At 47.7% G+C, this 27,951-nt stretch overlaps 1 protein-coding gene across 1 annotated transcript in view; it reads left to right on the forward strand.

Moving 5' to 3' along the window:
• The window catches only part of ZC3H7B (zinc finger CCCH-type containing 7B), a 52,336-nt gene that overhangs the window by 19,461 nt on the left and 4,924 nt on the right, over positions 1-27,951 (forward strand). The window contains exons 10-23 of the mRNA XM_071738989.1: positions 3,044-3,279; positions 4,235-4,586; positions 6,291-6,400; positions 7,278-7,434; positions 7,521-7,682; positions 8,534-8,739; positions 11,987-12,087; positions 12,776-12,957; positions 16,191-16,276; positions 21,728-21,861; positions 23,430-23,535; positions 24,948-25,056; positions 26,797-26,930; positions 27,719-27,882. Coding sequence (XP_071595090.1) covers positions 3,044-3,279; positions 4,235-4,586; positions 6,291-6,400; positions 7,278-7,434; positions 7,521-7,682; positions 8,534-8,739; positions 11,987-12,087; positions 12,776-12,957; positions 16,191-16,276; positions 21,728-21,861; positions 23,430-23,535; positions 24,948-25,056; positions 26,797-26,930; positions 27,719-27,882 — 2,239 coding nt within the window. The remainder of the gene's footprint in view (positions 1-3,043; positions 3,280-4,234; positions 4,587-6,290; positions 6,401-7,277; positions 7,435-7,520; positions 7,683-8,533; positions 8,740-11,986; positions 12,088-12,775; positions 12,958-16,190; positions 16,277-21,727; positions 21,862-23,429; positions 23,536-24,947; positions 25,057-26,796; positions 26,931-27,718; positions 27,883-27,951) is intronic.

The raw sequence follows: 27,951 nt of genomic DNA on the forward strand, positions 1-27,951 counted from the left end.
ATTGCTCTGAGAGTGTTGTGACACCAGGGCAGCTGTGGGTGCTGGGTACCTTGAGAGTTTCAGATTCCAAGTTTTTTTAGCAAGGTTTTTTTTTGGTTGTTGTTGTTTTGTTTCATTTTAAGATGCAAATTCTTGAAGCTCCTTCAGCCACGCTTTACTTGAAGTCATCTGATTAGCCCAGTCCCAGCCTACACAGATTGTGGCTCAGATCTGCCTCATCAGGGCCTTTGGCAGCTAATGCACCAGGGAATATCACTGCTGTTTTGGGAAGTGGAGCTAGAAGCAGAGATTTTAAAAGCAGTGTACTTATCCCTCTGGGACAGGCTGGTGAATGGCCAGAGAAGCTGCCAGGTGAGGAGCATGGTTCGAAAGACTTGGTTCAGGGGAGCAGGTGGACATTGTGCTTACAATAAAACACAGGGCTTAGTGTCATAGCAGTGGCAGAAATCAGAGAAGGGAAGGTGTGTGTCAGTGACCTGCTCATCAAAGAAGGCTGTTTCATTTTTTAAGGTGGAGCAAACATTAGGTAAAAGCAGGAGGTGCATGAGCTTTTTGGAAGGAGAGTACATGAGATGTGGGTATGGCAGCTGGTGGGTGATGTCAGCAGATGGGGTGTCCTGAGGAATGCAGGAATGTGAAAGAAGGGATTGGGCAAAAGATTGGACAAAGGAATGGGACAAAGTGGCTGGAGGAACGACAGGGTTTGAGTATTCAGGGAGAAGACAGCAGATGTCTCCCCTCTGCCTCTTGCAAGCAGTGGAACCTGTTGGTCTCTGCTCTTCTCACCTTTCACATGCACTGAGCTGTGAGGGGTCCTGTAGCCTTCTCTGCCTTTTGGTTGTGCATTCAGCTTTTCAGGGTTTCAGGCCCCTTAGGGTGTGTTAGGGCCTCTTTCCTCTGCTTCCCAGTCTGAGTGGAACAGGAGGGCCTTTTTCATTCCTCAGAAAAGGTCTGAACTTGTGGATCTTTTGGGGCCTTCTCATTGTGAACCCTTTTGCTCACCCCCTGCACGTGTCCCCATCCCTTCCAGCGTGTCCCGAACTTCTTCTGGCCCCTGGTGGGATTTTGACAGTACTCCAGATTTAAACATCTGAAAATTGGGAAGGCACAAGCCATCCCTTTGTACTGAGGGAAGTCTGGCCAAGCTACCAGGGATGAGGCCAGCACTGAGGGGAGCTGCACGTCTGGTTCCCGAGTGCGGCTGGGGGGCCTGTGCTGAAGGGAGATGAGCTGAGAGAAGTCATCACAAAGACAGCATGGGGTTGGAGCCAAGCTTGATCTGGAGGGCAGCTGCAAAACTAAGGAGGTCTGCAGTCTTTCTGTGAGCCACTGCCTGTGGGGAATGTGTCCAGCTGCAGCACTGAGGAGCTGTGTTCAATCCTGTAAGGTACAACATGTGCTTTCCTTCAATTGTATGCATGAGGTTGTGGAGAGAGAGACCTGTGTCTCTTGCCACTTTTCCCTGCTTTCCCTGCCTTGTTTTCATGGATTGGCCTCTGGTACCTTCCACAGTGACCTTGGTTGTGGTCCATCCACATGGGCCACTCAACAAATGGCAGCAGAATGGTTGCAGGATGTGATGGTGGAGTTAGAGGTAAGGGGGCCTTCATGTGTGTGTCGTCTCTCTCTGCTGTTGCTTTTGTCCAGGACTTGGGGGTCTGCAGGAACTGTTGATTTGCTGAGCTCCAGCACAGCCTTCTGCCAGGGAATGTGCAGTGTACAGGAAAGCAACATGGGTCACTTGCCTAGTCCTAGTTAGAAAGGAGTGAGGGCTGAGTGAGCAAAGCTTGTACATCCTATCTGTAAAGGATGCAGTGTTTCTCACTGGATCAAGATACATGTCTTGGAAGCTTAGTCTAGTTTCTTTCCCATTCTTACCAGTCTTCCTAATAAAAGCAGTTGTCTCTTCCAAAATTTGCCTTGCTTATAACCTTAGATCATCACAGCTACAGTGCAGGCATTGCTATGTGGATGGAGCAGGTAGCATCTTTGTCTTATTTCTTTTCTTTTATTCCAGGACAGCTGCACAGGGGCGGAATTTAAGGTAGTTTGGGTGCTTGGTTTGAGAACTGCAAATGTAACGCTGCATTTTCCAGATTTCTAACATTTGAACATTTATTTTTTTTTTAACCTTTAATTTTTTTGGAGAAAAAAATGGTCTTCTGTGAAGAATATGTGCTTGTAATTTTAACTTCATTTAACAGAGGTTTATGTTGCATGATGGAAACATCTTACCATTTCAATAATGTACTGGAGAGGTAAGGAAGCCTTAGAGAAAATCACTGCCTCTTTCTTGCCCTGAACGTGGCTCACATGAGCTCCCAAGGGGATGTTTGCTGCTGAGGAAGAATGTGGGCAGCAATCTCCCACCTGTGGACATCAGGAAGCACACAAGAGCAGGGAATTCACTTGAGTAAAGACAGCCCAGTGAGTCTGATGGGGTTTTTTGGGGACACATTGTTAGCACAAGCTTGTCTGAGCATCCGATCTCTGATTCTCTTCCCAGCAGAACTTTGTGTCCTGCTTTTATCTTCTACCATTTAGGATGTCTAAGGTTTTAGAGATAGTGTGCAAGTAAGCAAGAATTTATCTGGGATACTGAAGGCCGAAGGAGTAGAGAAGGCAATGGTCTCTGACAAATTCATTAGTCATTAGAACATTAAAGAAAGCACCATGTGGTGGGTTATAGGGAAATTGGTTGTGTATCCCTGGCCTTTAAACCTGGACACAGTGAATTCAATAAGTGCTCAGACACAGACTTTGTGTTGTTCCTGGTTACTGTATGTGCTTGCCCAATCCTGACAGTGTAGGCATTGGCCCTTAGAACACGTTTCAGTTATCAGTGAACTATGGGAGACTGGGAACAAAAATAAAAGGGCAAGAAACTGTTCAGACTAGAGCCTCTCCTCTCAGAATATTAGCATACTTGGCTTTTATGATTTGATGGGCGTTTTGCAGTATTGCTTTTGCCAGCCTGTGTTCTGATTGCCCCCTGCAAGAGGCTCTCCTGGGTGACTGTCTCTCTGTTTCTTCCTCATCACAGACTGCTCTATGGACCTGCAGTGCCTCCCAGCTCCTGTGGCCACCTCCATCCCTGTGAGCGAAGGGCTGGCTCCTTTGTCTTCTGACTCGGATGCAAAGGGCTTGCCTACCACGCTGCCTACTGCCAGCTTGGTCCCATCTTCAGACCGTGTGCCCCTGCCAGTGCCTGAGAGCGTGGAGGACTTCACAGAAGGGGACATCCTTGGGGAAGAACTGGATTCCCTCCTGGACTCCCTTGCGGAAGAGTCATACCCTCTAGTAAGAGCGGGCGCTGCGTGTATCCCCTGCGTCTTGTTCCAAATAGGTCCTTGGAGCATGTGGATATGCATGCTGCCTCTCTGTCTCTCTCTCTTTCTGTCATTCTTTCCTCCTAGTTCTTCCTCTGGCAAAATTCATTCATTCCTTCCTTTATTTCTGCAACCAGCTTGTGAGTATCTAAAGAGCCCACTTCCAAGCCAGCTTTGCTGTGTACAACTTCATGGAGCTGCCCCTCAAAAGGTACCCAAGATAGCCTTTCCCTCTCCCTGGCCTCTGGTGTCCATGGACCTGAATCAGGCCTGAGGGTAGAAGTTAGTGTGCTGAAGAAGGAATGATGGCTGTATTTTATACAGTGGCCATGCTCTCATCACCTTGTATTTTGTGCAGGCTGCATTCAGACTAAGCTCTTTGAACAGGTCTGGGAGCTGTAGAGACAATCTGTATTCATACTTACATGGGATTTTAGATGCCAGTGTTGCTGATGTCAAGTGAGCCAGCTTGGGTCTGAAAGCAATGCAATCATATTCATGCAGGACACCTCTTGAGCCAGAAGGCTCTGATGAGAGTTGCTATGAATAATGGTTGCTGTAATGGTTATTACCCTGACCTTGGCACTGTGTGTACTCAGCATGCACTGTGTCTCAACCTGAGCTGGTTTAAGTGCCCAGTGCAGGGCTCTGCCTTGCAGTCTGATGAGCTCAGGTAGCCCAACATCTCTTCAGGGACCTCACTCAGTCCAGACTGTGTGCAATGTAGATAGCTTGGAAGGTTTGTGGGAAGTTTGCGAGTGGATGGAGCTGCTGGGTACCCTTTTGCTTCAGATGATACATGGTAATGCATTCAGATAATACATGCCTGTTGCTCTCTGTGTTCACTCATTCTGTTCCTCATTCCTAATGTGCTGTTTATCCTCCCCCTTCCTGATTCCCAAAAGTCTATGGTCCAGGGCACCATTCCTACCAGTCTGCCAACGGAGATGCCCCAGCTGATCCCTGTGTTTCCGGGGGGAGCTCCACTCCTGCCCCCAGTTGTTACAGCCAGCATCCCTGTCTCCACCCCGCTGCCGCCTGCCTCCTTTGGCCTGGTGATGGATCCCACCAAGCAGCTCTCCTCCTCCTCCTCTGTCCTGGATGCCTTTGAGGCCCCACCGGGAGGGAGTGGTGGCTCCACCTTAGATTCGCTGGATTCCCTGGATCTGCTTCCCTACACAGACTCAAGGCTTGATGCCCTGGACTCCTTTGGGACAAGCAGAGGGTCTCTGGATGCCTTGGATTCTTTTGCCATTGGTAGGTGCAGAGCTGATGGGGTTTTGTGCTGCTTTACCTGGGGATGCATGCCAAAGTTATTTCATTCAGTGCTGAGGACATCTATCATACAGCTCTGTCTGCTGGTGCTGCAGAATGACAGTGCAAATCTAGAATGTCGTGAGCAAGGCAGCTGAATATGTCTAAGCTGTCATGACCCGGATTGGACAGCCCAGAGAGATTCAGATTAGACCCCCTTGCTTTCTAAACTCAAAAAGGAGCCTAGCTGTGACTGGATCCAACCTTAAGTCTTGGACCTGGCCCTTCTGGGAGAGTGATTTAAAATGCTGTGGTCCAAAGAAACGCTTGACTGATCAGATGAAGGTCAAGGTCTGTATTTGAACACTATCTTTAATTCGAACTATAGAAGGAATAACTCATATACTTCCAATTATTATATATGCTGAGGCTGCACGATCATAAAGGCTGATACTTCAGTTATAAAAGTCACAATAAGTGTATGTTCAAGCTGCACAACCTGGGAAGAAGTGTGGTGGGCCTTGTGTTGCTTAATGGTTTTAGGAAGGAAAAGGTACAGAGAGAGAGAGAGAGTGAGGGAGAACAGAAAAAAAATAGATAACATAAAAACACCAGTCCTGGATCCATCATTGGGCCAGCCAACGGGAGGGTTGATGTCAGTGAAGTTCTCAAAGCCCACCTTCACATCACCTCCTTTTATAGGCCTGTTTCACTTGAACAATCCATTTGCAACGAGGAGTAGGTGTGGTTGAGACATAATCAGATTGAGCAACTGGAGTGGACCTCCACTCCTCCATTGTTACCTCTATCGCTGTTATCCCTGTAATAGTCTCCATATGCAGGCTGTTATTTCCATAGGAGTCAGGCTGTCCTTTTCTTTTGTTTGAGGGCTTACAGTGGTGTTCCACCACCATTGCCCACAATAGGTCCTGAGGCTAGTCCACTAGCTCAGGAGTAATGAAAAAGGCTCAGAGGTTTGTGTGGTGCCAGGTAAGTAGTGTGTGCATGGTGTGAAATCTCAGAGGATAAAGCAACACAAAGGTGTATAATGAGAAGTGGTGAGATTTAAACCCGTCTTCATGTCCAGGGCACCTCCCTTGGCAGAATTTGCGAGGCTATAACATGCTTTATCCACCCTCCCCAGTGACTCTCTGACATTTTGGACCAAATGAGCAAAATTTTGGTGACGCTTCTAGGACCTCATCGTGCTGGGCAGAGTGACTGAAGCCAAGGGGGGCCTCTGCCACCTCTGGATTCAGGGCAGTGAATGGGGCACTCTCATGTCACAAAGAGCAAACCTGTGGAGGATGGCGGGCAATTCGTAGCTCCCAGGAGGGAAAGCAGATTGCTTCTTGGCTAACTTGTCCCCAGTATTGCAGCAAAGATATTTTGAAAACAGCAGAGATTTCCCAGGCAGCCCTTCAGCACTCAGATTCACGGCAGCATTGGGCTTCCTTGGAGTTGCCACCTTGGGAGCACCAGTGCTTAGCAGCATAGTTTGTTTCAGTAGGGTTTGGGTACCAAGAAGGCCTCTCCAGGAGTTTTTCCAAGACTTAGACAGGGGATGTAGGGAAAAATGTTATGAAATAAATAAAGCAAATGGATTTAATAAGCAGTTGTTTGTCTTTTTGTGTGCAGAACTGCCTCTAAAAGTGAAACCATTGTTTTTGTTTTGTGGGGCTTTTTTTCCTTTCTTTTGCCTAGAAGAAACTAGCCCTCAGGAACTGCGACACCCACCTGGCAGCCAAAAACCATCCCCCGCGGTGAGTGAGCGGCTCCCCCGTGCTGATGTCCCAGGGTGCTCTGGAGCCAAGGTAGTACTGACTTGGGTGATGTAGGTAATTTGGGCCCCTTTTCTTGACCCATCCCAGTGAGTGCTGCCTCCCATGTTGTGGCAAGGCAGATAAAGATTTCCCCAGAGTCAGTAGGAAGGTGTTTGCTCCACCTTAATTTTTGTCTGCAACTCCATATATTGCCAGGGTAAACATGGGGTGATCTAGGTTATAGATCCAACAGATGACCATGGAGGCCAATGTCCCACAGTATCTGGGCAGCCACATAACACTGAAGGATGATGGGGTGGAGTAAGCCAGCTTTGTCTTAAAACTAGTGAGGTTCTTTGCTCCTCTCTGCCCCTGTCAGGAGGCTTTTCCAGATGCACTGTCCTGCCTTTGTCCCGTGTCTTCAGGCTTGGAGTAAAAGAGGAGGATTATCTATGTTTCTCAAGCTTGGAACAAGAATTACTCTTTTAGGTTCCTGATGTCTTTCTGTCTCTGTTACTTCAATGTGGAGCTCTCTGTCCTCAGAGCACCCTGAAGACTCACTGATAAGTGGTTTGTTTTTTTCCCTAGGTTGAAATAGGGTTGATAGTCTTCAAATGCATGAGTTGGTTATGACAGAAGAAATAGGAAGGAGTGAGGGGGACATTTTGTTCTGTGGCTCATGATAGAAAACAGAGGTCCCTTTCCAAGGGAGAAAGAGGCCCATCTTTGAAGTGAACATAACATGCTGTTTGTTATCTTTGTAAAGGTTGCATACAGCTCTTTTGGAAATGCAGTTTCAGATATAAATGTTTTGGTGAGAGAGAAAATGAGGAAGTTTTTTAAACAGACTGGAATGGGTCAAGGAATTAGAGAGGTTTCTTACTCATGTGGTTGCAGATCTGAGAGGAGAGATATGTGTGCTTTTGCTCAGGTCAGCCTTGGTGGAGTGAGTCACCCAGCTGTGCCCAAAGAGCACCTGCTGTCCCAGTCAGAACCAGTAATGCCCAACACAGCCCTACTGGTGAAGAACCCCCTGGCATCTACTCATGTCTTCAAACAAGCCTGTCATATCTGCTATCCCAAAACAGGTGATCAGTTTGCTCTGCCTCCCAGAGCACTGGTGTGGGTGAGGGTTTGCCTTTCTCTGGGCTGATGGGGTTATTTGCTCCTGCAGGGCCCAAAGCTGGTGATTATACCTATCGGGAAGGCTTGGAGCACAAGTGCAAGCGGGACATCCTGCTGGGCAGGCTGAAGAGCTCAGAAGACAAGACCTGGAAAAGGATCCGTCCTCGCCCAACCAAAACCAACTTTGTAGGATCCTATTACCTCTGCAAAGGTGATCTGGAGGGGATAGGGCTGTCAGTGGCTGGGGAGGGGCTGTATGGTGCATGACAGGGGAGGTTGGGAAGCGACTTCTAGATGGCATGACTTGTTGTCTTGTGGGTCTTCCTGTCCCATCAGTAGTCCATGGACTGGCAGGCAATGAGGTCCTATGTTGTGGAGAGCAGGCAGCTATTAAAGTGGTGGAATTGCAAAGGCAAAGTGAGGTGCTGTGCACAGCCAAGTGCTCAGAGGTGCCCTGTTGACATGGGCTTTGCTGAGAACCTGCCTCCTGAGCATGTATCTGTATTAGTCCCACTCCACCCAGCAGCCTGACAGCAGCAGGGCTGGGGTTCTGCTTAAGGAAAAGCTCTCTCTACCTACTCCCTTGCTCCAGCCCATCCCTCCGTATGAGCAGGCAATGTGGCCAGGCTGGTCCCTGAGGCAGTAGTGTCATTACAAAGTACCTGATGAAGTGGGGGGATTGCAAGATCTGTGATAACAGGGATCCTTAGTGATAGGTTGCTAAGAGAACTTAATCTGGATTAGTTTTAAAAGGGGTTGATTAAATTGTGGTCTGTGCCTGGCCAGGAACTGAATTTAAAGCAGGCCTCCATTTTGAGACAGTTTCCACAACAGATGGCATTACTGAGATTGTCATCATTCAGGAGTTTGCATTAATTTTCCTGAATGCCTTGATGTGGACAAACCTGGGGGGAGAGGTCTTTTCTTTTTTCTTCAACTCTGTGTTTTCTTGCTTCCAGCTCCTTGTAAAGGTTTGGGCAGTGGGAGGAGAAGAGAGAGAGTTTAGTTTCTGACTGGGTTGCCCTCCCTGTGTGGTGGTGTGTGCTGTTTGTTGCTTTGTAGATATGCTTAACAAGCAGGACTGTAAGTACGGGGATAACTGCACCTTCGCGTACCACCAGGAAGAGATCGACGTGTGGACTGAGGAGAGGAAGGGGACCCTCAACCGTGACCTCCTCTTTGACCCGCTAGGTGGGATCAAGCAGAGCAGCCTCACCGTTGCCAAACTCCTCAAGGAACATCAGGGCATCTTCACCTTTCTCTGTGAGGTACAGAGCTGGTGGGAGTCTCCTCAGTATGTATCTGGACCACTGATATGTTGGTAGTTGACTCAAGTGCTGCGATGGATGGTTATAAATTTTTAAAAAGGAAGAAGCAAGCAAGGAGATGTGGTGGTGTGGCCTGTATGTTTAGGGAGTATTTTGATTGTGTAGAGCTTAATGATGGTGACAATAGGGCTGAGTATGGGTAAAAATCAGGGGGAAAGCCAACAATGCAGATATAGTGGGAGTCTGTTACAGGCCACCCAACCAAAATGAAGCAGCAGATGAAATATTCTATAAACAGCTGGGAGAAGTCTCCTAATCATTAGCCCTTGTTCTATGGGGGACTTCAACTTCCCAGATGTCTGCTGGAAATACAATACAGCAGAGAGTTAACAGTCTAGGAGGTTCCTAGAGTGTGTGGAAGATAACTTCCTGACACACCTGGTGAGTGACCAACTAGGGAAGGTGCCCTGCTGGACCTGCTTGTAAACAGAGAAGGATTTGTGAGTGATGATGGTTGGAGGCCTTCTTGGGCATAGCAATCATGAAATTACAGAGTGCTTAATTGTTGGAGAAGTAAGGTGGGAGGTCAGCAGAACTGATTCCTTGGACCTTGAGAAGACAGATTCTGGACTGTTCAGGTGGAAAACAAAAGAGTTCATAGCCTTTGGAAGAAGGGGAAGGCAATTCAGGAAGACTACAAGAATGTTGTGATGTTATGCAGGGAAAAAATTTGAAGGCCCAAGCCCAGCTAGGACTTATCTGTCTACTGACAATAAAAAAAGAAAATAAAAAATGTTTATATAAATACACTAGCAACAGAAGGAGGGCTAAGGTGAATCTCCATCCTATACTGGATATTGGGAAAAACACAGTGATAAAGGACAGGGAAAAGGCTGAAGTACTTAGTGCTGTCTTTGCCTCTGTCTTTAATATTAAGACCAGTTGTCCTCTGGGCACCCAGCCCCCTGAGCTGGAAGTCAGGGGCAGGGAGCAGAATGAAGCCCTCATAATCCAAAGGGAACTGGTTACTGCCCTGCTGCACTACTCAAGACACACACAGGGCTGGGTGGGATCCATCCAGCAGTACTGAGGGAGCCAGTGGAAGTGCTCACCAAGCCTCTTGCCATCATTTACCGCTAGTCCTGGCTAACTAGGGGGGTCACAGTAGACTGGAGGCTGGCAAGTGTGATGCCCATCTACAAGAAAGGATGGAAGAAAGGTCCAGGAAACTATAGGCCTGTCAGTCTGACCTTGGTGCCAGGGAAAGTTATGGAGTAGATTATACTGAGTGCAATCACGTGGTACATATGGGATAAGCATACAGTCAGGCCCAGTCAGCATGGATTCATGAAAGGCAGGTCCTGCCTGACTAACCTGATTTCCTTCTATGACAAAGTGACCTGCTGATTTAGAGGGAAAGGCTGTGGATATTGTCTACCTAGACTGTGGTAAAGCCTTTGACACCATTTCCCTCATCATTCTCCTGGAGCTACTGGCTGCTGATGGCTTGGATGGGTGTACTCTTCACTGGGTAAAAAACTGGCTGGATGGCCAGGCCCAAAGAGTTGCAGTGAATCCAACTGGAGGCTGGTCATGAGTGGTGTCCCCTGAGGCTTAGTGTTGGGGCCAGTTCTCTTTAATATCTTTATCAAAGATCTGGATGGGTGTATTGAATGCACCCTCAGTAGGTTTGCAGATTACACCAGTTTGGGAGTGAGTGATCTGCCTGAGGGTAGAAAAGCTCTACAGAGGGACCTGGACAGGATGAATGGGTGGGCTGAGGCAAATTATGAGGCAAATACTGAGGTTCAGCAATGCCAAATGTTGGGTACTGCACTTGGGTCACAACAATCCCAGGCAACACTACAGGCTTGGGGAAGAGTGGCTGGAAAGATGTCAGAGGAAAAGGACCTGGGGATGTTAATTGACAGGTGGTTGAACATGAGCTGGCAGTGTGCCCAGGTGGCCAAGAAGGCCAACAGCATCCTGGCTTGTATCAGGAATAGTGTGGCCAGCAGGACTCAGGAAGTGATTGTGCTCCTGTACTTGGCACTGGTGAGGCCAAACCTCAAGTACCACGTTCAGTTTTGGGCCCCTCACTACAAGAAATACAGTGAGGTGCTGGAATATGTCTCCAGAAGGGTAAAAGAGCTGATGGAAGGGTCTAAAGCACAAGTCTTATGAGTAGCAGCTGAGAGAACTGGGGTTGTTTAGACTGAAGAAAAGGAGGCTGAGGGGAGACCTTACCACACTCTACATCTACGTGAAAGGAGATTGTAGCAGGGTGAGGCAGCCTAGCAAAAAGTGTTATGATGAGAGGAAATGGCCTTAAGTTGTGCCAGGAGAGGTTTAGGTTGGATATTGGGAAAAATTTATTTCCCAAAAGAGTTGTCAGGCACTGGAACAGGTTGTTCAGGGAAGTGGTAGAGTCACCATCCCTGGAGGTATTTAAAAGACATCTACAGATGTGATGCTTAGGGACATGGTTTAGTGGTGGACTTGGCAGCATTAGGTTGGGCTTGATGATCTTGAAGGTCTTTTTCAACCTCAGTGTTTGTATGATTCCATATGTTGCAGCCAGTGCCCTGCTCCCAGAAGGGCAGTGAGCAGTGGATGCAGCTGTGTAGGAGAAAGGAGAGGTAGTTTTCCTTCTTAGGACTGCAGCTGAACCAGGTGCACACAGCCTCACGGAATCATCTCTCTCTTCCTCTATCTTGAGCTGCTGCTTTGAATTGCAACTTAGCCCCAGCTATTTTAGAAATCAGAACCCAGTAATGCAACAAATTCCCACTTTCTGAGTGGGCTGTTCTGAGCCACTGAATTGATCAGTTGAGGATTGGCTTGCACCATTTTGATGCGCTGCAGCAGACACTTCCCCACAAGGGCAGTGGTACGTGTAAAGGAACATTTCTTTTCTGTGAGCTGGCTATTCTTTTATTTCTCCCCATCTTTTCCCCCTTGTTCTTGCTCTGTTGGGTAACTTGGAAAGAATATGTGGCTCTGACCAAAATTTTTCCAACCACAATGGAAAATACTGTTGAGAGTAAGCCAAAAAATGTTGTCCAGAAGTTTTTCCAAAAATTTGCTTGCTTTATTTTAAAGCCCTACCACAAAGTTTTCACCAGGCTTCTTCTAACTTTGAACATTAGAATAGACTGGCTGTGATTCTTCTTCCCCTTTCAAGTGAAGAGGCTCTGGTTCACTGCTCTGCAAGATTTTCCCAGCATGCTAATTCTTCTCTTCTCAGATTTGCTTTGACAGCAAACCCCGGATTATCAGCAAGGGGACCAAGGACACACCATCTGTCTGCTCCAACCTTTCTGCCAAACACAGTTTCCATGACAACAAGTGAGTGAACATTTTTGTGCTTATGGGAGCAATCTCTCACAAGTCCAGCCAGTTTAACTCCAGGGCCCTGATCTCTTTCTTTCTTTCTTTCCTCCCCGTGGGTTCCAATTATACGACCGTTCAAAGCATGATAAATAGCATTGCATGCTTCACCCTGTGTGTTTGCTTCTGGTGCTGAGGGACTTCAGGCATCAGCAAAACCCTCTGGAGTCAGCCTAAGTTTTCCATTGACTTAATTTGCCTTTCAGTTTGGCCTTCACATAAAGGTCAAACTGAAGAGCCTCTAGATCAGCATCCTGCCTCTGGCTGGCAATGAATATTTAGGAAAACAAACATAAGAAACATGTCAAGTACACAGTAAGACAGACCTTTCTGGTTCCTGGCAACCTGAGACTTAGAGACTTGCTGAACCAGAGGAATTGGTATCTTTGCTATGTATTTTGAAATGTGTCTGATCTCTGAACTTAAGCATAGCATCACCCATGGGCTGAGGAGACTGCAAATACTTACCTAGGGTCGATAGGGTGGGAAGGCAGGGGTTTGGTGTTACCTGTGGGAGTCTTTGTCCCCCGGAGTTGATTTTCCACGTCCTTTTCCTGCTGAGTCAAATGTCTGAAAGTCAAAGGTAAGGAGAAGGGGGTGAAGATTTGACCCTCTGGTGCTTTCTATTCCTTTGGCCTGGCTGCAGGTGTCTGGTCCACATTGTGCGTTCCACCTCCCTGAAGTACTCCAAGATCCGCCAGTTCCAGGAGCACTTCCAGTTCGATGTGTGCCGACACGAGGTGCGCTACGGCTGCCTGCGCGAGGACAGCTGCCACTTCGCTCACAGTTTCATCGAGCTCAAGGTTTGGCTGCTGCAGCAATATTCAGGTGAGTGTGACCCGGTGCAGGGCTGGTGCTGTGTACAGCCGAGCTTCTTCCAGTGTGTGCCCAGGATCGGCTGAGAGGAGAAGAAGATTTGGGGAATACTGAGAAGTTGTCACTCATGTTTGCATGCACTTAGTCTTCTCAGGGACAGAGGAAAAAGGGCTGAGGTGTTCTGTGAGATGATTTAGCCCTTGTCCCTGTACATGTGCTACTGATTTGCAGACCAGGAAGCCTTTCCCTTTGGGCCAACTACATAATTTAAAATGATTATCAGATAGGGCTGAATCCCCAAAGGTGTAAACTCTTACATAAAGGAAGGCTTATGTATCTCCAGTTTCTCGAAACAAGTTCACCAACAGTGGGAAATCACAAGATACTTCATGTTTCCCAAAAAGGCTTTGATGACATGCCTCTGAAGAGGCTATTGGAGAAATTACATTTAGGTCACTCATAATAACACTGCCACGTCTGGCATTTTCATTCCCCTCTCTGTGACATGTTGGAGGGTTTCTCTTGCTGCTCTCCTGTCAACCAAGGAGGTCCTGGTCCACCCGCAGTGCTATCTACATCTTTTTTTACCACAGGGTCATGTTTAGTGCAGGACCTATAAAGGGAGCACTTCAGAGAGGAGACGTTACGGATGTTTCTCACCATTTTAATGATGTAATTGGGGGCAATGTCTTTAATTCACTGTTCAAGCGCCTTGTCACCATTGTTCAGTGGCTTGGCTCGGCTCATGAGGGACAGTGATGAACAAATAGCACACTGTGGTAAATGCCATCTTTTAGTCTTCCCAGTTGCCAACAGAAAATGAAAAAATTGCACCAGTTTCTAAGACAACACGTTGCCTTTGAGCTGTAGCCCACTACTGCTGCCCTACATGCTTATCATACTGTCCACAGTGCTCTGAGTACTCTTAATACTCAAGCACCTTGTCTTTTTCTCCACCCCATTGTTGATTTATTTTTGTTGTGTTTTTTTTTTTAAAGAAAAGTTTCTTTGCCTCCCTCCTTCCTCCCTCTCTCCCTCTTTCTTCCTCTTCAGCCTAGAGAAGAAATGGTTAGATTGATTTTTGCATCTTGCCTTTTCTACTTGAAGACGTGACTTCCTAAGGGGAAGCTGGGGATATGAACAAGCCTTTAAACAAGAGTTTAACTGAAGAGGTGGTCAGTAAACCTTGTGCTTATTCCATCTTTTACAACAATGAGAGAGCCATCATTTTTTTCTTGTTTGTTTTTTGTTTGGATGAATGGGGTTTTTTTCTTTGTTTTTTTCTTTTTTCCTTTCAGGGTTTTATATATAAGCCTGTTTTCCTTATGAGTTCACGTTCCCAGAGCAGTACTTTATTATATCTTTTAAGTGTAGCCCTCCTTATGGAATCAGAGAAAAGTAGTTGCCACTCTCTGGGAATGCTTTAGCTTTGGCGGCAAAGCTTGATTTGGACACCATTTGCTTGGCAGGAATAGGAAGGAGGCATCATTCATAGCAGCTGTTGCATTTCACAGCTATTGGAGCTTTTAGAGAGCTTGTGGCTTTGTTCACTGAATTAAAGGATTGTGTTAGTGGAGTAAAGGTTCCCTTAATGTGAAAATGTGGGCAGGCTTTTCACAGACATCTCGCTGTCTTCCATCAGAGGAAAGCACGGAGTCTTTGTCCTCACTAGTGATGTTGCAAAAGATGCTGAAATGTTGTAAGTGATCAAAACATGGTCCTTTTTGCTCCCATATTATCTCTTCAAGCTTTGCAGAGCTGGTATATTGGTAAAATTCCTTTCATACTTGGGAGGGGTATTTTTCCCAACGACCACATTTTTAGATAGTACTGTTGACTTAGTTCAGATATCTGGGACTGGAAGAAAGCAGTCACTTGCTAAGAACTTCATTTAAAATTCATTCTTCTGACAAGAGCTGTGTATGTTTCTTCTGTTGGTTCTGCACCTCAAGGACCACAGTGGAAGTGTGCAGAATGGAGAAGATGGGAGCTGCATCAGCCCTTCCTTGGCCAGGTCCAGGGAAGCATCTTAACTTTTTGCTGTGGTTTTCCCAGCTTTGTAGTTTTTGTCTTCAAAGTACAGATGTGTCCAGCCCTGGAATATTTGGACACAGAAGAGGGAAGTGCTGTTTTTCTAACTCTACACCATTACTTCTGCGATTGATCATTAAGGAGAAAATTCATGAATAGCCCTGATCTGGGAGTAGTACCTGCTATGCAGCAGCTGGTAGTTCCCTGGTGATGTTCCCTGAAGGCTCTTCATCCCATCCAAGCCCTGTGCAAACAGCAGTACTGTTGCCTGGCAGGGTGCTGGACAGCCAGAATCATAGATGGGGAAACTGAAGTCAGGAATGCTGAAACTTACCCAAGTTACACACAGCCTGAGCTGAGAGGAAAACTTGTGTTTGCCAGCCTTTAAGTTCTGGAACATGCTGGCTCCCAGAGCAAAGATCATGTCCATGTGGCATGCCTGGAGAACACCCTCACTTCAGTAATAAAAACCATAGGCAAGAGTGAAGCCAGAGGTTTTGCAACTTCCCTGTGCTGGGGTGCTGCATCAAGGCCATCCTTGACACTACACTTGTAGTTAGCTGTCCATTTTAAGATACTTGCTTCAGTTTGTTGCAGCAGCTAATCTGTGTCTCTATAGCACTTAAATAACATGGCTTTTTTGTAATAAGTTCTCACATTAACCAGACAGTTTCTGCTCTTACAGACTTTTCCCTTACTGTTTAGCACTCTGAGAACTGTAGTGCCCATCTAGCTGGTTGGTGCTGGCACAGGCTGTTCTCTCACCACTTAAGCTGATCAGGAGCTAATTCCTTAGATTCCACCTTTGTCTAATTCCTTAAAGTCTGACCAACTCTTTTTCTTATTGCCTGATGTTGCATTTCTGAATCCTGAAACCCTGCAGATCTTTCCTTGCTGGTTACATATTTGCAGGTGTTCCTTGGTTGGCTTTGCACTTGATGTTTGTCTGTGTTGAATTTCAACTCTTCATCTATTGATTGACGGGCATCCCTCACAACTTGAAATGTGTAACAGGCTAATTAGTCCCAGCAGGGATTAGGTGAGACTTCTGGAGTCTTGAAGATGCAATATGCCTCAGTGGGATATCTGTGATCTTCCGAGCTAGTGGCAAAAACTCCCAATGAGCCCCATCATAAAAGCTCCTGCGTTCCCTCCCTCCTTCTCTTCTCTTGGCCAAAGCAGGATAGCTCAGTCCTGTCTCCTCTTGTTGCCAGGAATGACCCATGAAGATATCGTTCAGGAATCAAAGAATTACTGGCAGCAGATGGAAGCACATGCCAGCAAACCGGCCAACAGCATGGTAAGTGTAAGCAAGGTGCATCGAGGGCTTGCAGTCTGGCTTTGCTAACAACTGTTATAGCACATTCTTTCTTATCCTCCCACTGCTGTGCTTGACAGCCAGGTAGACCAGGCTGGCTGAGGAGGAGGACAGCTGAGAGCTTTCTTGGTTGCAGTGCTCGTGATGAACTTTGTGCCTTGTTTTGCCATTTTGTTGTCTGCTGGTTTTGGTGGTGGTACAAAGCCTCCAGAGCTGGGAAGGCAATGCATAGAGAAGGGCGATTTCTGTGACACCTTACAAGTGGTATCAGGAGACTTTGGGGACCATGGCCATACAGGTTGGGGACCAAAAGTGTCCTGCTGCCCTTTAGTGGCCAAGGGATGATACAGCAGTTTGAAGGACTAAGAAAGTGACTCATGACCCATGGGACTGTTCTAAACACGGGAGTAGGTAGAACTTGCAGCTCAGGGGGCTTTTGAGACTGGGCAGAGATCTTAGCGGAACTGTGCAAAAAGGAGACTGTGAGCTTTGCCTCTCTTTGTGCCACCAGTCTCTCAGTGTGGGAGAAGGTGCCTCTACCTGCACCCTCCAGGACTGACAAGAGCTTTCCCTGTAGAGGTGTGCTGTAAGCAATGGGCACCTCTTTGATTGCTTCCTTCCAACCTGTTGGCTACAGATGGTGCTGCCTTATCCTATTTTTTTCTCCAGGGGAGTGTTCTGTGGTGTAGCAGAAGAACCCAACCAGTGAGAAAGATTCCCCAGCCCAGCCCTGAGGTTGAACTAAAGCAGTTTTGCCTTTAGAACAGGGAGGTTTTGTTCTTTAGTTCCTTTCAGTACATATCTCTGATGAGATGAGAAACTTCATGCCTCCTAGCAAGCTCTCAGGCACAGGAGCAATTCTCTGTCATGTAAAATGTTGGAGAAAGTGTTGTGAATCCTTTTTGTTCGTACTTGAAGCTTGCTTTCCCCTTGTGGAGGCCTGAACTTGCCACCCCTTGGCCTGGGCCTTACTGTCAAAGCTTCACCTTTGTCTGGGACCTCTCACTCTGGAGTTCCCCTGCGCCAAGTACAGCCTGTGCACCCTGCAGAGGTCCTCTAGAGGAAAAGGATCTGAATCATTCACGTGGTATGTAGCAGCTTTTTTTGGCTAGCTTACTGGCCAACAGAAGTGTTCTGAAGGCTGTAGGTCACTTATGGTGGGGAAAAGTAGGTCTGGTAGGCATGGACTATCCCAACAGGAAAGATGCAGGTGACTGCACTGATGTTTGCAGTGGGCTCTGTGTCCACCTATAATACTGGTTACACTGCATGAGATGGAGTCAGGAGTTACTCAGCAAGATACCTGTGCAGCCCTTTCTGTTGTTGTGGTCTGAAATGATTGGGGGAGAGGGATGGGAAGCAGCAGTTGGGCCTCTGGGAAGTGGAGAGGACAAGTTTCCACAGCCTGTATGATATGAGAACTGAGCTTCAATAATCTCAATAGTGTCTGCAGGCAGAGCTGTCTGTGATCTCTTTCTTCCAGGTGTGAGGATAGAAGAAGCTGTCTGCATCTCCACAGCAGGGAAAACTATGTGTGATTTTGCAGCAGTTTGTGACAGTAGCTGAATTTACATCAGCAATTCCTGCCCCAGGGAGAGTGAAGGCTAGTGACTGGTTCTGTCCTGCCTGCTGTGGGTCTGCCTGCATTTTCCAAAAACTTCTGTCTTGTCACTCTCTGTGCATAGTCTGGGGATAAAAAAAGATTGATGGACAGCTGGTTTCCTGTAAGCATTGCACATGCAAATTCACTTTTGTCTGCAGGTGCTGCTGTTGGAAGAGTGAGTTGTTCAGCAAGTATGGTCAGAACTGGCCCCTGAAACAACTGGGATCTGAATGTTTAACAAGGGTTTTGTTTCTGGCTCTTGGGCTTTGCAGGGGGCAGAAGTTAAGAGAAACAACAACACCTGCTACATCAGTTGTCAGGGTATGGACAGAGACCTGCAGTTTCTGGGCCTTGTGGGTAGTGGTGTGAGGACTGATGACCAATGGCAAAGTCTGTGCCCCAGAAATGCCTGTCACTGAGCTGGACTGCACTCTCCACCCTTCCAGGGCATCAGTTTCTGCAGAGACGAAGCAGCAGCATTATTGGTACCATGAGCATGTGTGTACCAGCAGCACTTTCAGTTGTCTGTAAAGATGGTCAGCCTGGCACTGGCTCTGTGCAGGGAGACAGAGTTAAGTCAGCCAGAGTTATGTGTTTGCTACAGCAAACCGCTGCTGCGGCATCAGCACATGCTCAGCCAGAGGGCTGTGCTCCAGATGCTGGCTTGCTGCCAAGGATCCTGGAGGCAGGACTAATGTATCTGTTGAGAGATGTTTACTTTTGCCATTATTTTCTCCCATCCAAGCAGGCTAAAGTGACTCAGCTTTCTCAGCGTCCTTCCAGTTTTCCAAGCTGGCTGCCTGGCAAAGACAACTTCCCAGGAGTGCTGTAAAAGCAGACCCCTCCTTCCCACCATCCCCTGTGATAGATGCTCACCCCAGTGCCCTCTGGTCAGCGGAAGCAAAGTCTCTCCCAGGGATTTTGCTGCAGTTTTGTGACAGCTGCCAGTTGGACTCAGTTAAGTGGCTGGGGCTACCCAGTTGTGCAGAAAAGAGGCAGGCAGCATACAGGGACCCAGCAGCTGTGATGGTACAGACCAGGAGACTTAGCAGGAAATGGAAGATAAAGATACACTGTTTGTTAAATGCCTGCCAGGATTCTCACACTTGGCCCCACAAATCTGGCCCCACAGAGGCTAAACCTAGTGGGTGCAGATTGAAGAGGCAGTCAGCAGGAGAGACTGTTATAGGTAGCTGCATGTACTCCCATCACATTCCTAGGAATTTAGGGGGGTTTAGCCCTCAGTCTTCTGTTGGTTTTGGTTTTTTTAGGGCTGTTCTGCTTTTACTAAACTAGCCAGCTGCAAAACCCCTGTGAAAACTGGACTCGGAATTAGCAATTTAAGCATGGAGAGGAAAGGAAGGTCTCAATGGGTACTTGCACCTAAGTACAGCTCACTTGGATAGGTGGTTGAGTAACCAGGGCTCCTTATATAGTTCTTTGAGGCATGTGGCTCCTTCAGAGAGCATTTCAGTATCCCTGAGAAGGGTTCCTGAAGTTGGGAGACATGGGTAGCTGTGCTGGGGCTATTTTCTGCAAAGCCTGAATTGGAGAGCTGTTGTGCCAAAGACTTTTATTTATTTGGTTGCCATGGTGCATAGCTAACACTATATTGTCTGGCTTCAGAGTAAGGGGTGGTGCCATAGCTCCAGGCACTTTTGCCTGGCTTCATCTGTTGGAGCCTCATGTGATACTAATTTCCACACTGTTGGTTATCAGCAGCCTGCCAGGTATGTGTCTTGCCTTTACAAATACAGTCATGTAGTAGCAACAGCAGCAGCTTTAATTTTTCACTTGGTTTCTAATCCCCTGGGAGAATACATGCCCGCTGGATTGACCAGCAGTTTGCACGCCTCTGATGAAGAAATGCACAGAGCTTCTTTTGGTTAAGAATTTGTGGGAAATAAAGCCTGGATCAGCAGGATTACTTAAGAAATCTTTACTTGTTTTCTGATCTGTTGTACCTTCTCAATTTTTAGTTTTTGCTGCGCCGGTAGATTTGAGCCAAGCTTGCTGGATGTGCTGGGAGATCTGTCATCTGGAGGATTATATGGCAGCTAATGTGGAGCTGATAAAAAGGAATATGCCAGCAGTGCTATTTTGTTACCTTGGGCCTATAGGTTTGTTGGGTCAGTGGCGAGCTGTAGTGTCATATCCTTTGGAGAAAAAGTACTGTTCAGAGGCCACATGTCTGAGAGGGAGACACCTTGCTGCCTTTGGTGATATCCAAGGTCTCAGCGCTGCTCATCCCACAGCCAGCTGCTTTGATGTGTTCTTGGTGGTCACCAGCACTGATGAAAGCTGACAGATGAACAAGTTGTGTGCTGGATGCCACCAGAAAGGCCATCTTGCAGGTGACTAGGCTGGAATCTCTGCTGCTTTTCAAGATGGTTCTCTGGAAGGGTCCTTTTGCTGGGACCAGGGCATTGATGGCCTCTTGAAGTCAGTGCTGGCAAACATAGCTGTAGCAGACATACCTATGGTCAGCTTTCCACTGAAACAGAGAACCTTTTATATGTGAGCTTTGCTTCTTTGAAAGACTAGGTCTGGAGGATGCAGAGTGGTAGTCAGTGGCTTATGTGGCATTTCCTGGGATATGCTTTCATTTCACACTGCCTGTTCTTGCTGTTTTCCCTTTGCCAAGGGATGCACACAGGGTCTGTGCTGTAGCTAATGAATCACTGTCAGAAGTCTGCTCCTTGGGGACGTGGCTTGCCTGACTGCTTATTGTTAGATTCTCTGGGTTAGAAGTCATAGAAACATAGAATGGTTTGGGTTGGAGGGGACCTTAAAGATCATCTAGTTCCATGCCAGCTGCATGGGCAGAGACACCTCCCACTAGACCAGGTTGCTCAAAGCACCATTGAACCTGGCTTTGGGCTTCACAGTCATCTTGATGAGCAGGATGTTCTCTCCAACCCTCACACAGTCCCATGTCCAGGGCCACTGGCATTCAGCTAGGTTTGGTTTTTTGGTTTGGAAGTTACCTGGAGACACCAGTCTCATCTTCCAGTGGTGATACAGAGTGCAAAGGGCTTTCCAGAGATTTGCTTAGAAAACATGCAACAGTGAGATGGGACTGCTTTTTTTCCTCCAGAGTCTGCTAGTCATAATCCTGAAACAGCCTTCTCATGGGGACAGGTAGAAGTTCAATGAAGTGAAGTGGCTGAAAGGGGATGAACCGCGCACAGTGACAGTTGTACCTTTGTGCAGAGATCCTGACTGACTGCCTGTGAAACCCAGTGCAAGGGAACTGTGAGAGATGGAAACTTGCCCAGAAACAGCTTGGAAGTGTATCAAGATGACCCAGCTTTGACTTCAGTGTGTCAAATGTTAGACATGACATGAGCCTCTTGGTCCAAAAGGCAGGAGCGGTGGTTCCTGTGCTGTGGCACAACCTGGCTTCCTCCTGAGGAGGCTCCCATGGCTGTGCAACTGAGCTGTCTCCGTGGGCAGCAAGGGGGATGTGGATTGCCCTCCCTGTGGGGAAGTGGGGATTAAGTGCTGGAGCAGGTCTCACAGAGCATGTCTGTACATGGAGATGTGCTGTGGGGGGTTCACAGACAGGCCTGGTCAGTGCTGGAAGCTGCCAAGCTGGCTGTGCTTTTGGCCAGACGTCAAAGCCCAAGAAATCATGCTGAAGCAAGTGGTGGTTTTGGTCCTGTCTGCTGTCTCAATGGGCCACCAGCTAATGCTGGCACAGGAGAGCTGGGCTGTCTCTGATTTAATCTGGCTTGTCGATGGCATGCGGGGAGCTGCCAGTGTCTCCAGGGCACTTTGGGGGGTGCATTTTGGCTCTGTTTGCCTGAAGTTGTGGTTCTTTTCCCTAGGCTTCTCCTCGGAATCCCACATCAAGTACCTTTGACCTCCAGATGAAATTTGTGTGTGGCCAGTGCTTTACGAATGGGCAGGTGGTGGAGCCAGATAAAGACCTCAAGTACTGTAGTGCCAAAGCCCGACACTGGTGAGCAATTCAATCTACTCTTCCCTCCAACACATTCCTCAAGGGCAGGAATTTCTCCTCTTACCCTCTCCAGTGCTTCTTTTTGCCTCTTTTGAAGAGGCTGCAAGGTTTCCTAGCAGCCTCTCACTGCTCATGGTGTTTGTTACTATACCAAGCATTGCAGATAACTGTTTTCCAGTTTCCAGCTCTCTTCTTTACTATTTGCTGCCAGAATTCTGCAGACTGTTACTCCTGGTGCATGCAGTCCAGCTCCCACATTTCCCTTTTTTCCCAGTTGCTATCGTTACTTCCTAACAAGGTTACTAGTGTACTCCTTTGCCCTTGTTTATACTCCTAGCTGTTTGCAGATGTCTGTCAGGTCACTGTTAGCAAAGATTCAAGGTATTCTGCTTCCTTCGATGTATGTTTTGTTGACTCTTTCTTTGCTTTGGTTTCCCTTTTTTGATGCATGTCTTCTCTCTTTGCACCTCCTGGCTCCTTGGGGCCCATGAGGATACTGAGTGTGACAAAATCATAGAATGGTTTGGGTTGGAAAGGTCTTCTAAAAGGTCATCTTGTGCAGCCCTCCTGTAGTGAGCAGAGACGTCTTCAACAAGATCAGGTTTTTCAGAGCCCCACCCAGCTTGACCTTAAATGGCTCCAGTGATAGGGCATCTACCACCTCCCTGGGTTATTCTGGTGTTTCAACACCCTCATGGTAAAAAATTTCTTGTATCTATTCTGAATCAGCCCTCTTAATTTAAAACTATTACCCCTTGTCCTATCACTACAAGCCCAGCTTGTCCCCAAGTTTCTTATAAAACCCCTGGAAGAGGATTATCAGCTGGAAAGTCACCATTGGGTCATGGGAACTGTGACCTGTGTCACCCAGGCAGCCTGGATGGGTAGGATAGGAGGGTCTATGGGACTTCACTTGCCATAACACAAGCCACAAAGGCACAGCCCAGCATCTTATTCCAAATATAAAACCTTTGTTGAAAAAGAGACAGAAGCAGCAGTTGCTGGAGGAAGTGAGCCGGTGAGGATTGCTTCCTGGAACAGGAAAGATAACACCTCTTTTCTCAGCTGCTGAATAGAGCTGTGGGTTTTGTCCAGGGTATCTTCTGGTAATTGCTTGCTGGAGCTGCAGAAGAATTAATACTTCCTGGCAGCTGTTCATAAGACAGTGCTTGTAGCAACTTGCATTTCTACTGCACCTTTCAAGCAGAAAATATTCCCAAATGTATTGCAGGGATCAGATTGCCCAAGAATTGACTGTGTCGAAGGGCAGAATGCAGCTGTTTAGTAATCTTTAGTGGTGACATCATGTGAGACTTGGGGGAGACTTTTGTTGCTTCATGAGAAGAAAGACCCCAGGAAATATGTGATAAGTACAGGGAGAAATCCTCCTTAAAGACTTCTTGTGTCTTCTCCATCACAGATGTGCATGTCCAGGAGCAGCTGGATAGTGCAGGGATAAGGTAGCCAGGAGGATCAGGTCATCTCTCAATATTTAAGGGTTTCTGAGGAAAACAAAACTTTGTTCTGCTCTTCCTTTTGCCTCTCTTGATTTATTCTTTCTTCTTCAGTTGGACGAAGGAACGTCGCATCCCACTGGTGATGTCCAAAGCAAAGAAGAAGTGGGTGTTTGTCCGACCACTGCCTTCCATCCGCAGCTTCCCACAGCAATATGATGTAAGCTCCGTGCTTAGCATCCCCAGTGCCCCTTCCATTCCACCATGGTGCAGGGCTTTGAGGGCCATTTCCTTATAAACCTGGGAGGGAGATCCCTTATAAACCTGGCAGGGAGGCAGGCACATGTTGGTTGAGGTGGGTAGGGGTAATGACAGACTGATGGCAGCTAGATCTCAAATGTGTTCATCAAAAGGTGGAGCAGAAAAAGGAGCAGTACCAGTTTAAATGACTTCACACAGGCATGTGAGTTTCTGGCATTGCTGCTAATGCATTTACCATCTCAAGAAGTGGCAGGCACAGGGTTTGAGATTGAAATTTAGGTTTCCCCTTAGGCCAGGGTTTCTCAATGTGGGTGAGAGGCAAAATGGAGTGCTTGGGAGAAGTGTATCCCTGCCTTTGCTGTGTCTGTGTTGATGTAGATTGTGAAACTTGCTCACAATGTGTTTTGAAAGCAAAACCAAGAACTCAGCTAAAAAAAACAGTGCTGTGACAAAAGCCACAGATATCCAACCCCCAACCCCATCCCTGAATATGGTGATTGATAGTTTGCTTTTCCTTCTCCTTTCCTTCCTCCCCGAAAAGAGAAAGCTCCTCTCCCCCTACCCTAAAGATCTGCAGCCCCTCAGTCCATGGGCAGGCACAAGGCCATGCATGAGGCCTTGAGCATCCTCCACTTTCAGGCCAGTTGCTTCAGTTGGAGAGGGGGAGCAAGAGTTATTTGCAATGCTGCAGTAGGGGACAAGGACAGCAGGTAAGTCACAGATTGTGGGGCAACACAGTTTGCCATGTGAGTGTGTGCATTCCCTCAGCTCCCACCCAGCCCCAGCCATGAGAGAAACAGCCTTGTCTCTTCCCCCATAGTTTGTATGGGGCAGCTGATCTCCACACTGCTGTCCACTTCTTAGGGGAGAAGAGAGGTCAGTGGAAAGCTGCTCATTTTCTCTGGCAGTGACACTTGGTAGGTGTAAGATAAAGTTGTGTGTGTGCTAGTGCAGTGAAAGCAACCTATAAGGCTGCTCTTCACCCCCTTTGAAGTGGCTGGAGAATGAGTCACCTTTGGGGCCCAGCAAGTTGACCAACAGGAGACAGTGTTGGATCGATCTGGATTGCTCCCTGCTCTCTTGTTCAAGGCCAGCACTAAGTGTACTTGCACCAGGTCACCTATGGAAATGACAACATGAGAGAGGACAGGTGATGAACTGAGCTGCCCGCATGTCTATAGGGAAAATTTACCCTTCATGTCATCCAGGGCTTGGAAGAAAAGAAGCATGAGTTCATGACATATGAAGTATCTTGTTTGTGATTTCTTCTGTGTGCAATTCAATGCCCTGGCTGATTTTTTTGAACCCACTTTCCCTTCTAGCAAGGAGTGTTTGTGCAGATGCTAAATTTTGCTCTCTGTCTTTTAACAGTTGTGTATCCATGCACAAAATGACAGGAAATGCCAGTATGTGGGCAACTGCTCCTTCGCCCACAGCCCGGAGGAGAGGGACATGTGGACCTTCATGAAGGAAAATAAAAGTGAGTGGGGGAAACACGGACCAGAGTGTCTGGGGAGAGGGAGGAGGACATTTGGGCAGTGGATGCAGGGTCTGTTAAGACAGGCTCTTGACAACAGAGATGGAGATGGACAGAGCTGGTATTTTGAGCACAGTTGGGATTATGGGGCAGGTCCATCTACAGTAATTTAGAGCTTCTCTTTTCTAAAACTTGTGTGCATATCTCGAGTCCCTCACACTGGGACTGGTGGACATTTGTTCCCACGTCTTGCACTGCTCCCTTGTTGCCCTCTCCATCTGCAGCTCTTTGAAAGCACCCTGTGCTGGCTCTCCATTTGCCTGTACTATCCCAGGCCTGGCTCCACATGGAGTTCTGCCAAAGCACAAGTCCTGACCTGTAGCTGCTCCTGTATCTTTCTTGTCTGTCTTGTACCTGCCCTGGCTTTCTTGCCCATTTCTGCGCATATCCCTTGCTCCTGGGCTGCAACACTCCCTGCTCGTGGCATTGTATTCAAAGGGGTGGATTCAAAATCCTGAATGAGAACATCTTTGGGCGGTGCCTCTGTGGAGGAGCTTGTCTGGAATTAATTACGCAGGTTCCCAACATACATTTTAGGGGAAAGCTGGGGGGTTGCCCATGTCCTGGACAGCCAGCTCTCTGGCAGCAACTCTTGTTTATTCAGACCAACAGCTTGCTTGTGTTGTTTTACAGTCTAAATAAAAAAAGTCTTTGCAAGGCCCAGTTGTCCAGGTGCTCAGCTAGGTCTGTTGGGAGATACTGGAGACCTTGAAAGGTTTTTTTCCTCTGCTCTGAGTTTGTTCACTCTTTATGCTTGTGTGAGAGGGCCTTTAAGCCGGACCAAATGCTTTTTGTCACAGTTCACTTCATTGGCTGCTGAGGCCTTTAAAGTACTCCAGACCAGTCTGGGTGTGTTTGTTCAAGCAGGAAGGTGAACCTTCAAACAGGAACCTTGTTTCAGTCTGGGGAAATTTGCACTCATTATCCCCAGCTTCCTTGAATGCCTTGGTTATCCATTTAGCCAGGAGTAAATCACTAGCAGATGCACTTACAGCATCTCATTGATATTAGCAAACCTAGTTTCCATAGCCTCTTTCAGGAGTCTTTTGGAAAGGCAGATGTGCAGTCAAAGCTTTCACACAAATTTTCCCTTCCCACTATTATGCTTAGTGGGTTTTAAACAAAAAGCACCAAACAGCATAAACTGTGCAGTCATCTGTGCAGGTTTTGAGCCTGGAGCAAGCTATCATTAGGTCTTCCTCCCTAGTGCTTCCTGTGGCCAACTTTCTTGAGGGCTCTCCTCCTTGAATGCTGAGGATGAAGGTTAGGATGAGAGGGAAAGGATGGATCTGAATCCAGCACATCGCCTTAGCTCCCTGCTGGACTAAAATGTCTGCTGGCGTCAAGCATAATCAGGCCAGATGGAGAATCGCTTGTGCAGTGAAGTCCATTGGAGATCTTGGGGCATTTTCACTCCTCCCTGCTGAATACTTTGTGTAGCTGCTGTCAGGGTTGCTCCTCAACTCACAGAAGATACCTTGCTATGCCAGGTGGTGTGATGTGAATTTGGTTCCTCTCCCTGGGGCTTTTATGAGCCTCCAGAGCACAGGCCTTCAGCCTGATGGCAGGGGCTGCTGCAGTGGAGAAGGGTGGGAAGAGCTGTCCCCAAATTCATACTTTTCACATGGTTTGTGGATGGTGCGGGAGGTTGTCTGAGTGACTTCACAGGTCACCTTTGTGCAGTACTAGATATGCAGCAGATCTATGACATGTGGCTAAAGAAACATAATCCTGGGAAGCCTGGAGAGGGGACACCACTCACCTCACGAGAAGGGGAGAAACAGATCCAGATGCCGACTGACTACGCAGACATCATGGTAATCAGCTCATCTCTTGTCCTTCTTCCCTCTTCCTCCTCCTTCTCCATGCTGACAACCTGCTCCCCTCCTGTGCTCCAGGTGTGAGCTAGTACAGACTTCATTGCTCTTGTGGGAAAGTGCCCATGCCACTGTAGGTTAAAGGGAGAGCTTGGAGCAACACAGATGACACAAGGAGAGATTGTCCTGGGGTCAGCAAGACTCTGCAATGGCTTTTCTGTTAATCCTCAAGTCAGTAGGAGTCTACCTTAGGTTCCCTTTTGCGTGGGCTCAGCCTCTCCCCAGGATTCCTGCCTGCACCTGGGAAAGCTGGCAAAGCCATTTCTGGGCTGTCAGAAAAAAGGAAGAAGCTTGGAGAAGTGCTGGGTCAGCAGCACAGCAGCCTGGGAAAACTAGAGGCAGATGTGTCTCTTCAGCCCAGGGGTGGTGACTGGTATATGAGTTTGTGCTCCTGAAGAGTCCTGCATTACTTGTGGGCCTGGCAGTCAGACTCCACCTGGGCCATCAGCAGGGGCAGGGGGACCACATGCATGAACTGAGCTGCCTCATTCTCTGAGCTTGTTTGAGCTGTAGGTAGACACTGACAGGGCATATCCTCTGCTTGCCCTTAGTTGGGAGTATAGTGCCCTAAACATGACGTGGCAGGGAAGTGTGGGAGGTCATAGACTGAGCAGAGCTTCCAGGGTGCTCTGGAGTGAGATGGGGAGAGGCAGTGCCAGCATGGAGAAGGCCAAAGGGTGTGATTGTCAATGCACTGACTGGTGCTTTGCCCTGTCTGCACCGGCCAGATGGGCTACCACTGCTGGCTCTGTGGGAAGAACAGCAACAGCAAGAAGCAATGGCAGCAGCACATCCAGTCGGAGAAGCACAAGGAGAAGGTCTTCACCTCGGACAGTGACTCCAACTGCTGGAGCTACCGCTTCCCCATGGGCGAATTCCAGCTCTGCGAAAGGTACTGTTGTCTCCTCTCCCTCCTGTGCTGCTGCTGTAGGGACAGGGCAGCAGGCTCGGGGCCTCCATC

This window comes from Heliangelus exortis, chromosome 1 (genome assembly GCF_036169615.1).
Source record: "Heliangelus exortis chromosome 1, bHelExo1.hap1, whole genome shotgun sequence".
NCBI classification, from domain to species: Eukaryota; Metazoa; Chordata; class Aves; order Apodiformes; family Trochilidae; genus Heliangelus; species Heliangelus exortis.